Source organism: Hipposideros armiger, unplaced genomic scaffold (genome assembly GCF_001890085.2).
Source record: "Hipposideros armiger isolate ML-2016 unplaced genomic scaffold, ASM189008v1 scaffold_919, whole genome shotgun sequence".
Taxonomy (NCBI): domain Eukaryota; kingdom Metazoa; phylum Chordata; class Mammalia; order Chiroptera; family Hipposideridae; genus Hipposideros; species Hipposideros armiger.
This window is the reverse complement of record NW_017732269.1, coordinates 50702-66137: the sequence shown is the minus strand read 5'-3', so window position 1 is coordinate 66137 and position 15436 is coordinate 50702. Positions and strand designations below refer to the sequence as shown.

At 40.7% G+C, this 15436-nt stretch overlaps 1 protein-coding gene across 2 annotated transcripts in view; it reads left to right on the top strand.

The window, feature by feature from the left end:
• Nucleotides 1-15436, top strand: part of IARS1 (isoleucyl-tRNA synthetase 1) — a 77256-nt gene that overhangs the window by 17715 nt on the left and 44105 nt on the right. For both annotated transcript variants that reach the window (XM_019630524.1, XM_019630523.1), the window contains exons 7-9: nucleotides 5731-5878; nucleotides 10095-10182; nucleotides 11454-11514. In XM_019630524.1, the coding sequence (XP_019486069.1) occupies nucleotides 5731-5878; nucleotides 10095-10182; nucleotides 11454-11514 (297 nt within the window). The remainder of the gene's footprint in view (nucleotides 1-5730; nucleotides 5879-10094; nucleotides 10183-11453; nucleotides 11515-15436) is intronic.

The following is a 15436-nucleotide window of genomic DNA, read 5'->3' as shown; positions in this document are numbered from 1 at the left end:
ATGATCTTTTCTCTGATGAATGGAATATCCTTCTCTCAGGTATGATGGAAGAGTTTAGACATGTCTGATGTTTACAAGTACCCTGCTTTACCTTATCTAGACAGATAGTGAAGGCAGTAAGTCTGAAACTATCTGTGAGCTATCTGTTCTCATGTTTGTATATGTAAGAGGTGTTTTCATTTCTGAGTTTCTGTAACCCTCTCTGTTTTTAAAGGACATTGATTTTTTTGGAATTCTTATTTCATGGCTCACTTTGGAAATTAAATTATTAAAACTTGCATTCCAAAAGCACTTTTCATTATATGGAATGCTTTCAGGCATCCCATTAGATCTCTGCGAATCCTTATGAGGTGGGCATGGTGGCTCCTGTGGTCTAAATACTCTTCTATGTCAGTGCTCATGTGGTGTTATATTTGTTTAAGAAAATATTTTAAGTACATATAAATGTAGAGAATCTTATACTAAGCACTATCTTTTTTTAACATCACTATAATACCATTATCACACCTAAAAAAATAATCATCAATCATCCTTAGTATTAAATACTTTATAATTATTTTATTTCTAGATACCATCAATGTCCACATTTGTGTTTATCTCATAAATATGATGTCTTTTGTCCCTCTGTTATTTCTAGTTTTTTGGGTGTGTTTGTTTATATCAGGATCTAAGGAATGTTCATCCATGATAATAACTGCCTTTTTGGTCTGTCTTAATCTGTAGGTCTCCTTTTCTTTCTATCTTTTCCTTTGTTTTTTGGTTCTTGTTTGTTTGTTTTTCCCCTTGAAAATTACTTTTTTTTTTAAATTGGGGAATTGTGGGGATGGGAACAGTGCTGGGGAATTGGGGGAAGGGGAACAGACAAGTTGCTGTTGTTTTGTTCTTCAGTCTAGTTGTGGAGGACATTGCTTCACTGGCCCAAGTTGGCACCATCATTGTGCTCTTCCCGGGTGAGGCAGATCAGTGCCAGCCTCTGGATGGCCGCTCACTGCGGCTGCTGGCCGCTCACACTGGCTGCTGGCTACACACGGTAGCCCATGGCAACCCACTGCCACAGGGGCTGCAGCCTATGCCGTCGCCGGCGACTCAAGGCAGCCCAGCTCCAGGTTGAGCTGTTGTTCAGCATCTTAGCTGTGGAGGGCAGTGTAACTAGCCCTCATATGTGGGATCCGAACCGGGGCTCTCTGGCATCCCAAGCCAGTTCTTAACCATCGCGCCACTCGGCCGGCCCGAAAATTACTTTTTATGGGACAGGTTTTGTTGTCTTGTAGGGTTTTCCAAACTATGAATTTTCCTGATTACTTCTCCATGGCCTAATTTAACATTTTCTCTGTCCTCTGTATTTTATAGAAATCGGTACTTCATTTTTGTGGTTGTTTTTTTCCTTCTTCATGTATGTCATTAATAGAGGTCAGTGTTTGTTTATGGTTTGGAGTGGAGGGGTGGTGAAGGGAAGGTGGTTAAAATTTATAATCAATTAAATGTGCAAATCTTGTGTACCATTTGATGGGTTCCAATAAAGGCATGTTTTTTAAAAAACATCAAATAGTACAGATAACAGTTGATTAGTTTGACCTGCTTTTGTACTTCATAGAAATGGAAAGATCCACTGTGTATTCTTTTGAACCTAGCTGTTCTCACTCAACATTATGTTTTTGACGGTGATCTATGTCATGTGTAGTTATGGATCTTTTGTTCTAATTTCTGTGTAGGTGAATGTACCACAATTTATTTATTTATAGCGCCTTTGTCTTTTCCATTTCCTTCCATACATTCTGATAGGTAACCGCTATGCTGAATTCAGTGTTTCTTTCCTATGGATGTTTTTATACTTTTACTATCTACATAAGTATAAGCACTGTTCTGCGTGTTTTTAAATCTTACCTACTGTACTAATTTTATACTTTGTCTTTTGTACTACACATTATGTTTTAAAGATTCTTCATCTTGATACATGTAGCTTTAAGTTTATTTTTAACTACAGTATAGTATTTCACATAACAAATAGATTACAGTTTATTTTTTCATTCTTTTGATAAACATTTCAGTTATTTTGAAGGGGCATAACTTCTTATTTTAATGGTAACAAACAATTTTGCCCTGAACATTTTTTAATATAAATTCTTGTGTACTTATGCTAGTGTTTCCGTTGGCAGTTAAAGTTCTACACATTAGACCCTAATAATAGCTTGTGAGCTCCTAGAATTTTCAAAGATTATATTCTCTTATTGGGAGAGAGCAAGCAGTGCAAAAGTAAATTGAGTTATAGGAGAAAGTTATTCCAACTGTAAAACAGCTTGTAGTATATAAAAATATTTATTTGTTATATTGTCTAAATTTTTAGTTTTTAGAAGTCTGCTTGATTTGATTATTTATGAAGTTCATGCTCATTGTGGAAAATTTGGAAACCATTGAAAGGTATAAGGGAAGAGAAAGAAATTATAATCCCAGTATCTAAAGGCAATCATTATTAATACTTTATTTAGGTTTCCCTTGAGAGGTTTTTTATTTTAATTTTTTTTTTTAAAGATTTTATTGGGGAATTGGGGGAGGGGAACAGTGTTGGGGAATCAGGGAAGGGGAACAGACAAGTTGCTGTCCTTTTCTGTTCCTCAGTCTAGTTGTGGAGGACGTTGCTTCACTGGCCCAAGTTGGCACCATCATTGCGCTCTTCCCGGGTGAGGCATATCAGTCGCCGGCTTCTAGACGGCCGCTCACTGTGGCTACTGGCCGCTCACGCTGGCTGCTGGCTACACACGGTAGCCCATGGCAGCCCACTGCAGCAGGGGCTACAGCCTACGCCATCGCAGGCGACTCACGGCAGCCCAGCTCCAGGTTGAGCTGTTGTTCAGCATCTTAGCTGTAGAGGGCATTGTCACTGGCCCTCATGTGAGATCCGAACCAGGGCCCTTTGGCGTCCCAAGCCAGCTCTTTAACCAACGTGCCACTCGGCCGGTCCTATTTTAATTTTTTAATATTCATTACTGTACATCGTAACATGAATGCTTTACATCTTAGTACCCATTGCCTGGTTTAATAATAATGCAACATTTTTCTGCTCTTTCATTTACTTGCTCTACTCTATTTACTTGCACAAAGTGACTACATCTGTGATGCCAATACCCAGATAAAATACAGAAAGAACCTTATTGAGCTATCTAAAGCTCTCCCCTCTCATGGTCCCTTCAGGTTAGCCGCACACCCCTCACCCCCACTTCCAACAGCGTTGATTCATTTGCTGATTCTAAACTACAATATACATAAATGAAATCATACACTGTGCTCTTTTTGTGTCTGGCTTCTCACTCAAGATTATGTTTGTGTAAGTCATCCACGTTGTGTTTTATAGATCACCATTTTAAATACTGTCTAGTGTAGTATTTTATCCCACTATTGATGGGCATTTGGGTAATTCTCAGTTTGTGATTCTTATCAATAGTGCTACTGTGAACATTCTAGAACTTGTCTTTTTGGGAGTAAATAATACACACATTTCTGTTGGATACATACACAGGAGTGAAATCACTGAATCATAGGGTTACACTTACATTTAGCTCCAGTGTAGGAGTTGTCAAACTCCGTGAAGTCCCAGATAGTAAATATTTTAGGCTTTGTGAGCCAGATGGTCTCTGTCTCAAGTACTCATTGCTGCCAAAACTATTCTTACCTCTTGGGTTGTGTGAAAACAGATGGCAGCCAGATTTGGCTTGTAAGCTGTAGTTTGCTACTCCCCACTTTAACAGAGTGCTCCAAAATGGTTATACTGATTTATACTCCCACTAGACAGTTTTGATTACTCTGCATCCTGCCAAAACTTAGCATTTTCTTTTTTCACTTTAGCCATTCTCTGATTGTGTATTTGTTGCCACTAAGGTTTTTTTTTTTTTCTCTTAAATGAATGAGCTGAATTACGTAATATTGTAACCGAGTCCAAGCTCGTACTGCTTGCCACACAATAGCCAATGAGTCCAGTGAAAAGGGGTTGGGGCAAGGAAAGCTACTTATTCGGAAAGCCAGCAAGCCAAGAAGATGGCTGACTAGAGTCCTAAAGAACTATCTTAAGAAAATACAGCATTCATCTTTCTTTTAAGTCAAGGGATGGGGCAGGAAGAGGAGTAAAAGGAAGGTGACTGACAACCACAGACACCTGGGTGCCAGCAGGAGTCCTAGGAAGAATGTGAAACTTCTTTGTTCTTAGTCTGTTGATTCCAGTTGATGTGAAGCAGGTCAAATCTTTGATAAACAATCATTATTTTTGTACATACGTCCCTTTTCTCCCCTGGAGAGATAGTTTCCTATAAGGGGCTGTTTTTATAAAACTCAAGCCACAAGCAGAATTCCACTGATGATTAGCATGTCTATATGCAAGACTAAGCAGAAGGTATTAGCCTGAAGGCCATGGGAACAAAGCAGGCATGAACAAGATGGAGTCAGAGAGGCCAAGCATTTCACCCTGTTACAATTTTGGCATATTGCAATTTCAAGTATATGGTGTTTCAAAGTGACTTTTGGAATAAAGATAACTATTTTGCAAAACAGTTATGTTGTTGACCTACCTCTTTCTGGACTTGTAAAATAGATCATTGAAATAGCGATCATTGAAAAAGACATTATCTTTCTTGATACGCTTACAATGTTTTATTTGTGACTACAGTCATGTTTTGTGTAAGGATCTTTTAGGCAAATTTATCTTTGTGCACTTTCACAAACCTAGATGATATAGCCTACTACACATCTAGGTTGTATGGTGCAGTCTGTTGCTCTCAAGGGGAGGAAAAATAATTTTCCTCTACCCTTCTTGGTTCTTGGCTAAGACATCCTTGTAATAAAAGACAAATTAACAGGAGGAAAACTTTTGTTTAATAATACGTATCTCTCCTATATACATGAGAGAGATCCAGGAAAACCAAGTATCCTGCCAAAATAGCTGAAGCCACCACCTTAAATACCATCTTCAACTAAAGACAAAAGATATTGGGAGCAGTCACTTATGGTAGGTGACCAGGAAAAGCGCAGTAAATAACTATAAGGTTGTTCTGCAGATTTACATAATTGTCTACTGTGTGGATAAGAGTTTTTATACATAAGGCCTTCCCCTGCCTGGTACAGGGAGAGGCGGCAACATCCTTACAAATGGAGATTTCTCTTATAAATATAAATGTCTTTTACAAAGGGCAACTTCTACTTGGTTTTCAGAGCTTCTCCCATGTCTGCTGTTTCTCAAAATTAACCAGCCTAAAATAATCCCTATGCCAAATAGATATATTTGGGGATGACAAATTCTGTTCTCCTACAGCTCTAGGCTACAAACCTGTACAGCATGTTACTGTACTAAAATACTGTAGGCAACTATAACACAATGCTAAGTACTTGTGTAAAGTTTTGCCTTACTACCGTAGGAAGGGGTATGACTACCTTAGGAAGGGTATCACATCACCAACTGATAGGAATCTTTCAGCTCCATTATAATCTTATGGGATCACCCCTATACACAAGGTCCACTGACCAAAATGTTGTTGTGCAGTGCGTAATTGTATTAAAGTAATTGTTAAAACTTTTAAAGTACATTAAAAAATATTTCTTGTTTTGTATTTTATTTTTATAAATATGGCAAATGGTTTTTTAAAGGCTGTTTATTCTGAAATTTGATTTATTCTTTAGGACTAATCCCTTTTTCTTCTATGTCTATTATGCATTTTGTAAAAGAATACTTACCTCATTTTATTTCAGGATGTTCAAGATCCTTCAGTATTTGTAACTTTCCCTTTGGAGGAAGATGAAAATACATCTTTGGTTGCTTGGACAACTACTCCCTGGACCCTACCTAGTAACCTTGCCCTGTGTGTTAATCCAGATATGCAATATGTGACAATTAAAGGTAAGTATGAGCCTGGTTACTTACGACTGGTATGGATAAGATAATTTTGACATGTTTTGGGGAAAAAAATGAAATTGATATTTCTTTTTGGAGTAAAAATAGAAGTTTTTCAGAAAGCATTAGACAATCAGAAAAATAACCTCTAAAAGACTTTGCAGGGTGGGGGGGTTGTTTATTTGTTTTTTCATTTCTAATCTGTTAAAGAACAAAACTCAGCCAAGTTAATTTGAAGGTCTAATTGGCTTATTAAGCGGGCACATCCCGTCTAACAACTAGAAGGGGGCTTGGGGGTTGTACAAAATGGCAGGTTTCTGTAGGAAGAAGGGTGGGGCAAGGGAGCTATTAGGGGAAGAAAAGGAAGGATCATTTTTAGACCAGGACATCTTTGGGGGTTAGAGGGTGGAGGGGTGAATAGCAAGGTTTTTTTATCATGCAGATTGCCTCTTCTTTCTAAGGGGATGGGGAGGGATGGAAAGAGCCCAGGTAACAGGTTACTTTATTGGTGTTGACCAGAAAATTCCAAACTGGTTGATTCAAATTGTGTTTCTGAGAACGGTTGAAACAGCAATTAGGTCAGATAATAAGTCTAGGTTTGGCATAATGGGCTTTTAAACTGAGTCGCCATTTTGTGCCTATGGTTTTCTCTTTAACTGGTTGAAAATGTAATGCACAAAGATTAAAATAGTACAGAGATGTAAAAATTCCTTATAATTTTCAGATTTTAATACATTTTTGCACATCATGCCCCTATTATATAGAACCAGAGATTTAGAGTGGTTATTAGGAATCTCTGATGTGTGTGTTTTTTGGTGTGTTTTTTTTTAAAGATTTTATTGGGGAATTGGGGGAGGGGAACAGACAAGTTGCTGTCCTTTTGTGCTTCAGTCTAGTTGTAGAGGACATTGCTTCACTGGCCCATGTTGGTATTATTATTGTGCTCTTCCCGGGTGAGGCAGATCGGTCGCCGGCCTCTGGACGGCCGCTCACTGCGGCTCTTAACAGCTCACGCTGGCTGCCGGCCACACATGGTAGCTTATGGCAGCCCACTGCAGCAGGGGCTGCAGCATACAGCGTCGTCGACGACTTACGGCAGCCCAGCTCCAGGTCAAGCTGTTGTTCACCATCTTAGCTATAGAGGGCAGTGTCACTGGCCCCCATGTGGGATCCAAACCGGGGCCCCACTGCTCAGAGCTGGTGTCCCAACCCAGCTCTTAACCAACGTGCCAGTTGGCCAGCCCTCTGTTGTGTGTTTTGTTTTTTAAGATTTTTATTGGGGAATTGGGGGATGGGAACAGTACTGGGGAATTGGGGGAAGGGGAACAGACAAGTTGCTGTCGTTTTTTGTTCTTCAATCTAGTTGTGGAGGACGTTGCTTCACTGGCCCAAGTTAGTACCATCATTGCGCTCTTCCTGGGCGAGGCAGATCAGTCGCCGGCTTCTGGGCGGTCGCTCACTGCGGCTGCTGGCTGCTCACGCTGGCTGCTGGCTACATACGATAGCCCATGACAATCCACTGCAGCAGGGGCTGCAGCCTACGCCGTCGCCGGCGACTCACGGCAGCCCAGTTCCAGGTTGAGCTGTTGTTCAGCATCTTAGCTGTGGAGGGCAGTGTCACTGGCCTTCATATGTGGGATCCGAACCGGGGCCCCCTGGCGTCCCAAGCCAGTTCTTAACCATTGCGCCACTCAGCTGGCCCTGATGTGTATTTTTTTAATACCACCAAGCAGTTTGCTGAGTTCAGACACTAGCTATCTGGAGTTAGCATCAGATCCACAGGTTAAGGGCTCAGTCCTACAAGACTCTCCCCACCACCACACCCCTAAATACTTTTAGTCCAGTCATACAAGTCCAGGTTGTCAGTTACGCTACTGATCTCCTCCTCAGGTTTGTTTAATTTGCTTAAGCGGCTCAAAGAACTCAAAAATACTCTGCTTATTAGATTACCAGTTTATTATAAAAGGATATTATAAAGGATGCACATAAGCAACCAGATGAAGAAGTACATAGGGTGAGGTCTGGGAGGGTTCTGAGCACAGGAGCTTCTGTCCCCATGGAACAGGGGTAGGGCATACATGGTTCTCATTATTTAGGAAAAGGGTTTTAGGAGCTCTGCCAAGAACAGGGACTAAGACCAAATATATGTTATAAATTTTAATATTATAGAAGCAGTACCAAACTTGACTTTGTGCCTTTCAGATATTCCCTTGTAGAGAGTGAACCATAGTCTCAATGAGGCCCTTTCCAAAGAGATTTATCTGAAAAAGGAAGATTAATACCTTCAGGTTTTGATAGTTTATGGAGGGAGGGAATAAGCCAGGGAAATAAAAATGCATAGCCAGGGGGAAAAAATCCGCCTTATACTACAATCAGTTTGATCCACAATAGGTTTTGCTGGCAAGAGAAAATAGTGAGAAAGGAATGGGAGAGGATTGGGGCGAGAAAACAGATGTTTTTGTTATTATTTAGCTGTGCTTTGGGGGTGAATAGGACCAAGAGTTGGCTTCTTAGGATACCTGCTGGGAAAGGACTGTTGTCCACACAGAACCTGGCTCTGGTGCACAGCTGCTTCCCTGGGCAGTTTCATCCCATCTGTACAGGTTCCCTGTGTCACCTAGGAGATGTGGCCATTCTGTACTGAGCCTGACAGCCTTAGGGGCCTTCTGGCTGAGGTTTCGATCATGTCTCCCCTCTGCCTGGATGTGCCTCTTGTATTTGGTGGACCATGTGTCCTGAGTTTTATTCAGAAAATGTAAGCTCCATTTATAAGAAGTTTCTGGAGGTCAGAGCTGGTGATTGGCAGAATTATTTATAGCAGTTTTTTAATGAATGACTCATAGATCCTCATTTTTCTTAAATCGAACTAAATATATATCATGGGCTCTAGTAAATTCTTGGGTATGTCATACTTTATAGGTGGAAGTTTAAATTAGCCCGTTTTGTAAGGCAATTTGTCAGCATCTATTAAAATTTAAATGTTTCTGCATTTGTTCCAACTTTTCTGTTCCTAGGGTAGTATCCTTCAGAAACATTTCCAATAAGGACAAAAATACATATAAGGATACTTATTATCCCGATGTTCATAGTAGTAATTATTTGAAAACTACTTAAATGTCTAGTATTAGTTGATGTTAAAAAATAACTTGTACTTTAAGAGCCAGCCGAGTGTCTCAGTTGGTTAAGAGCTCGCTCAAGAGTGCGAGCCTTGAGCAACAGCAGTTCGTGTCTCGGCCCGAGCTGAGCTGCTGCTGAGCTGCCAACAGGTAGGTGGCAGGAAGGCTCAGCTTAAAAAAAATAAATAAAAATAGTACTTTCATTAAAATAGAGTACTGTAGAGATGTCTAAAAGAATGAGAAAGATATATGTGTTAATACATGAAAAGATATTCACAATATATTACATGAAAACAAATACAAAACTATATTGAGTTGGCCAGCCGGGTGGCTCAGTTGGTTAGAGCGCGAGCTCTGAGAGACAGGTTGCCAGTTCGATTCCCACATGGGCCACTGAGCTATGCTGCCAACGGGTGGCCAGATGGCTCAGCTGGTCAGAGCGCGTGCTCTTAACAACAAAGTTGCTGGTTCGACTTCCACATGGGATGGTGGGCTGCGCGTGTGCCCCCTTTCCCCCGCAACTAGATTGAAAGTGGAGACCACTTGGAGCTGAGCTTGCACCCTCCACAACTAAGATTGAAGGACAACAGCTTGACTTGGAGCTGATGGGTCCTGAAAAAACATACTGTTCTCCCAATTTAAAAAAATAAAAATAAATAAAATGACCCATTCACATAACGTGTATGTTACTATATACATAGAAAAATGCCTGGAGGAACAGGCAGTCAAATGAGTGCCCAAGGGAGGGTGAGATTACTGGGGTACTCTTATTTGTGAGCTTCTTGGTTTGTTCATTTTATGACTTTGAAACATTCCCATATATATTACCTTTGGTGGAGAAAATAAAGATTGATTTACTTAAAATGGACACAGGTGCAATTAACAACAACTAATGAGCTGCCTAACAGCTTTTAATGTTTTTGTCTTTTTTGTGTCTAGGAAGCAGTGTGTCCTAGCGTTCTTTTTAGTATTTTTCTGTGAGTGCCGAGCACACTGGATGCAGGTGATACAGGAGCTCCTGAAGGAAGAAGTATACTGATGCAAGTCTTTAGAGTAAGCCATAGTCTGAATATCACTGAAGTATACTTTTTCCATTGTTCTTATAGATGCTGTCAGAGGAAAATTATTCATTTTAATGGAAGCCAGATTATCAGCCCTCTATAAATTGGAGAGTGACTATGAGATCCTTGAAAGGTAAATAAACAAATCATTGATTTGTGCATGTATGTGTCTTTAGTTTGAAAAAGTAAGGCACCTCATTATCCAAAAGCTATGTTATTCAAGTTTCGTTTTTTGGAATGGATTATTAATATTAAGTGGGAGATCCCTTTTTTTTTTTTTAAGATTTTATTGGGGAATTGGGGGAGGGGAACAGACAAGTTGCTGTCCTTTTGTTCTTCAGTCTAGTTGTGGAGAATGTCGCTTCACTGGCCCATGTTGGTATTATCATTGCACTCTTCCTGGGTGAGGCAGATCAGTCACCAGTCACTGGACGGCTGCTCACGGTGGCTCATGGCAGCTCACACAGGCTGCTGGCCGCTCATGGTAGCTTCCAGGAGTCTACTGCAGCCTACGCCGTCGCCGGTGACTCATGGCAGCCCAGCTTCAGGTCGAGCTGTTGTTCACCATCTTAGCTGTAGAGGGCACAGCATCACTGGCCCTCAAAGGGGAATCAAAACGGGGCCCTGCTGCTCAGAGCTGGCATCCTAAGCCAACTCTTAACCAATGCACCACTTGACTGGCCCTCAAGTTTAGTTTTAAGTACTAATGTTGCAGGAAAAGAGGGTCCTTGGTTTCACATAGGAAAGAATTCAAACATGAGCCAATGCAGAGTTTAAAGTAAAAGTAAGTTTATTTAGTACAAAGTAAGAATGAAAAGAAAGGTCTCTAATGGCTGGTGGAAGAATGATTCCCTCCATCCCCGGCTAGGGTTTATATGTGTTTTCTGCTTCCATGGAAAATTCAGTGGTATGGGGGAGTGTGGAGGAGGGTAGAAGAACACTGGTAAGTTTCTCTTTAACTTCATTAAGATGCAAGAAGGATGGGACAGGTTTGTCTTTAATTCTTGTAAAGTATAACCTGTGTTTTCTTTCCGTGGCCTTAACTACAGGGATGGTCCTAATGGGATCCCTCTAGTCTTTCAGTAGTTTGCTGTGTCATTGATTAGCGTCTGCCTGAGTTCTGTGTCTTGGAGCACATAGGCAGCAGGCTTGGAATCCAACCTCCTAGTTCCTTCTGTGAAAATAGTCCTCATGCCCCTTCTCTATATTACTAATACCGGTTGAAATACTGAGTACTTAAGTACTGTTTTTAAGTTTTAAGTACTAGTACATTCAGGTAACATGTTCCAGGATTAATGACTAAGGAACAAATAAATCACAGGGAGTAGTGACTTGATGTGTGGCTACAGCCTCTTTTCCTTGACAGTTTGAATCTTACTGTGTTTGCCTTTCTCCTTTTTCTAGATTTCCTGGTGCCTCTCTCAAAGGCAAAAAATACAGGCCCCTGTTTGACTACTTTTTGAAGGTGAGCTTAGGGACTTCTACTGCTTTGGCTTTTTACAACCCCTGTACAGTATCTGCTAACTGGAGTGATGTGGTGATAACTGGAGTGGTATTCACATTTACTTATTGTTATATTGTTTGTGTGAGTGCACCGGAATTCAAAAGTCTGTTACTATCAAACAAAATTCAATTCTATTTATATTACCTTCTTGTTCTAATAATTAAAATCCTACAGGCATTTTTAAAATCTTTTACTCAAATTACATAAAAAATCACTTATATTTGATAAGATTTATGAGGTCTGACAGTTAAGTTCACGAACTCATCCTAGAAGAAGTGCTACATACCTCATTGCTGAATATCACTACTGTCACCTTTGAAGTACTCCCCTTGGGAAGCTATGCACCGACACCAGCGCCTAGTCCATCCTTCAAAACAATTTTGGAACTCTTTTTCTGGAGTGGTCATCAGAGCTGTCTTCGTATTACCCTTGATGTCCTGAATGTCATCAAAATGTCTTCCTTTCAGTATTTCCTTTATCTTTGGGTAAAGAAGAAGTCATTGGGGGCCAGATCAGGTGAGTAGGGAGGGTGTTCCAATACAGTTATTTGACTGGCTAAAAACTCCCTTACAGACAGTGCTGTGTTAGCTGGTGCACTGTCGTGATGCAAGAGCCATGAATTGTTGACAAAAAGTTCAGGTCGTCTAACTTTTTCACACAGCCTTTTCAGCACTTCCAAATAGTAAACTTGGTTAACTGTCCAGTTGGTACAAATTCATAATGAGTAATCCCTTTGATAGCAAAAAAAGGTTAGCAACATCATTGCAACAAGTTCGCAAACTTAATTGTCAGACCTCATGTGTGTATCTCTTTATTATAGTCTACATTATCACCCAGGAATATGAGGGTTTGTTGGTTTCTTTCTTTTACAGATTTAGGATAGTGCTCAGAATGAAACTGTGTGTACAAGTAAATAGAGTTCATTTTAAGGATGTTAATAAGGTGGGTGCTTAAAATCTAGCACCACAACAGTGCTCAAACATTTAGTAACTTAGTTTTCTTAGGAATCATAAAGCTGTTTTATGCAGTTTTCATTTTCTGACAACAGAATTCTTAGCTGTAGTTGCAGACCCCAACACCAAGAAAGCAACAGGGTCAGCAGGAATTCCCTGCTGGTCTTAAGTAATAGGTCTTGGAGTAAAATGCTGAGCAGCACCCTGAGGCTTTACACATAGGTAAAGATTATGTTCAGCTGGGCACAGCAGGAGCTGGCACACCTTATGTCTCAGGCCGGGATAAAATGTTTGCCTACCTGCCTCTCCTGGTTCAGTGCAGGATAGAGCTGGGTTACCATAGATGGCACCGCTCCCACCTGCCTCTTTGTCTTCCACACGGGTATCCCCATGCTCCTGGTCTCCTCGCTCCTGGAGAGCCCCTGTGCCTTGCCTGGTGCGGTCCCTTCCTGCCCATGCTTGCCCGCACATTCCTCACAGTGTTCTCCATTCTGCACGAGGCAGACCTGCTTCCTAGTCACAGCCCCTAGTGTGCTCTAAACATATCTTTCGTGCAAACTGCCCTTTTTTTCCTACCTCCCTGCCTTTGTTTTCATTAAGTTTTTCTTCTGTTTAAAAAAATCCCTTGCCTTTCTGTAATATAATACCTGTTGGTGTTCAACCCACTTGTAAAGGCTGAACTCAGATGCCGTCTGATAAACAGTGTTTTCTGAAATGCACCTTTGGTTTCTCCTTCTGAAAAACTTCATTACTATATTCTTCTCATATATACTAGCATATTTTGTTCTGTATTGTATTTGTTTTTGTCTTAAAACTTTTCCGCTAAATCAGTGACCTTTCTGAACCATAGACCCTATTGAAAACCCAAGGAAAGCTCAACCCTCTCAGAAAATGCACATGGACACTCTAGATAGGAACTTTGGGTTCAGTCACAGGTCTGTCTGGAATATACACTTAGTATGTAGAATTAAGTTGAGTAACACCTATCCACTCAATTAGCTTCCTGAAATTTCTGGGACCTTCCATGAATTTTAGGCAGATAATGCAAATTCTGTGACTTAGGACAGAATCATATGATGTATACCTATAATACACATGTTCTGAAATATTACATGCAAGCTATGAGAATGGGTGCTGTATATGTTTGGGGGTAGCACTGCAGCTCTCTGGTGACTACTGACCCCCCTCAGCTTCAGCAGAGCACGATCCAGAGCTGAACTCTGGGTGGTAGGAATCAGTGTGGGGTTTCTTGGTCTACAGTGACAAACAGTAAGATACTTTAGGTTCCTTGTTCCTTCCTATATCTGATTCTAAGGACACACATGTTCTCTCACCATATTTAAACCATGGAAGATGCACCTTTCGGCACCTGTTATACCATACCCAAAACATCCCAGGTGATTTAGGTCACAGCAATTGAAAATTTATGGTTATTTTTTATGTTTAGTGTTAAGCAAGTGCTAAACAGTTACAGAGCTGTGATGTAGTTGAAGATGATACTGTGTTTGGCGCTGGAAGACTTTGTTTCAGGTCCTGCCTTCATCATTGCTGGTTATATGATTTGGGCCAACCATCTCATCTTTGTTGTGAATTTGTTCACCTGTGAGATGCAAATACAACCAGAATATTTTATTTATTTATTTATTTATTTATTTATTTATTTTTAAGATTTTATTGGGGAATTGGGGGAGGGGAACAGTGCTGGGGAATCAGGGGAAGGGGAACAGACATGCTGTCCTTTTCTTCTTCAGTCTAGTTGTAGAGGACATTGCTTCACTGGCCAATGTTGGTATTATCATTGCGCTCTTCCTGGGTGAGGCAGATCAGTCGCTGGCCTCTGAACGGCCACTCACAACAGCTCTTGGGCAGCTCACACCGGCTGCTGGCCACTCACGCTGGCTGCCGGCCACACATGGTAGCTTATGGCAGCCCACTACAGCAGGGGCTGCAGCCTACACCGTTGCCAGCGACTCATGGCAGCCCAGCTCCAGGTCGAGCTGTTGTTCACCATCTTAGCTGTAGAGGGCGCAGTGTCACTGGCCCTCATATGGGATCCGAACCAGGGTTCTGCTGCTCAGAGCTGGCGTCCCAAGCCAGCACTTAACGAATGCACCACTCGGCCGGCCCAACCAGAATATTTTTAAACATGAAAATACTAATACCTTTTTCACAGGATTACAGATTTAATTGTGAAAATCATTTCTGAAAGTACTTTTTACATAGGCAGAGAGGAGAAAGCAAAGGGTGAGTTTGGTTAAATAAAGGGTAGATGAAAAGAAATACTAAGAGATGAAGGATGAAAACATAGGTATGTAGCCTTATATTTATTAACCTGACTTTATTGATGTGAAGGAAATCCAGTTGAAAACATTTCCTCTCCATTACAGAGGGTGAAGTGCCTGTAAATACAATTTGTAACTTCACTTCCCCATCCTGTTTCCTTCAAGGTTTGCCTTTTACAGCTGGATAACTTGAGCTGGTCTGGAAGAGAAAGAGAAGCAAAGTGTATACAGTAATTGAAAATACAGTTGACCCTTGAACAAGGGTTTGAACTGTGTGGGTTCCCTTATATACAGATTTTACTTAACCAACCGTGGATTCAAAACAGTTTTTCACATTCCCTGAGCAGCTGCAGGTTGAAAATACGGTTTTCCATTTGTGGCTGGTTTTTTTTGTTTGTTTGTTTGTTTTTTGGAGCATTTAATAAATTTACATTTAAAGTAATTGTTGGCAGATATGTAGTTATTGCCATTTTATTATTAATATATATTTTTATTTTAACTTTTTTTTTTTAAAGGTTTTTATTGGGGAAATGGGGGAATGGGAACAGTGCTAGGGAATTGGGGGAAGGGGAACAGACAAGTTGCTGTCGTTTTGTTCTTCAGTCTAGTTGTGGAGGACGTTGCTTCACTGGCCCAAGTTGGCACCAT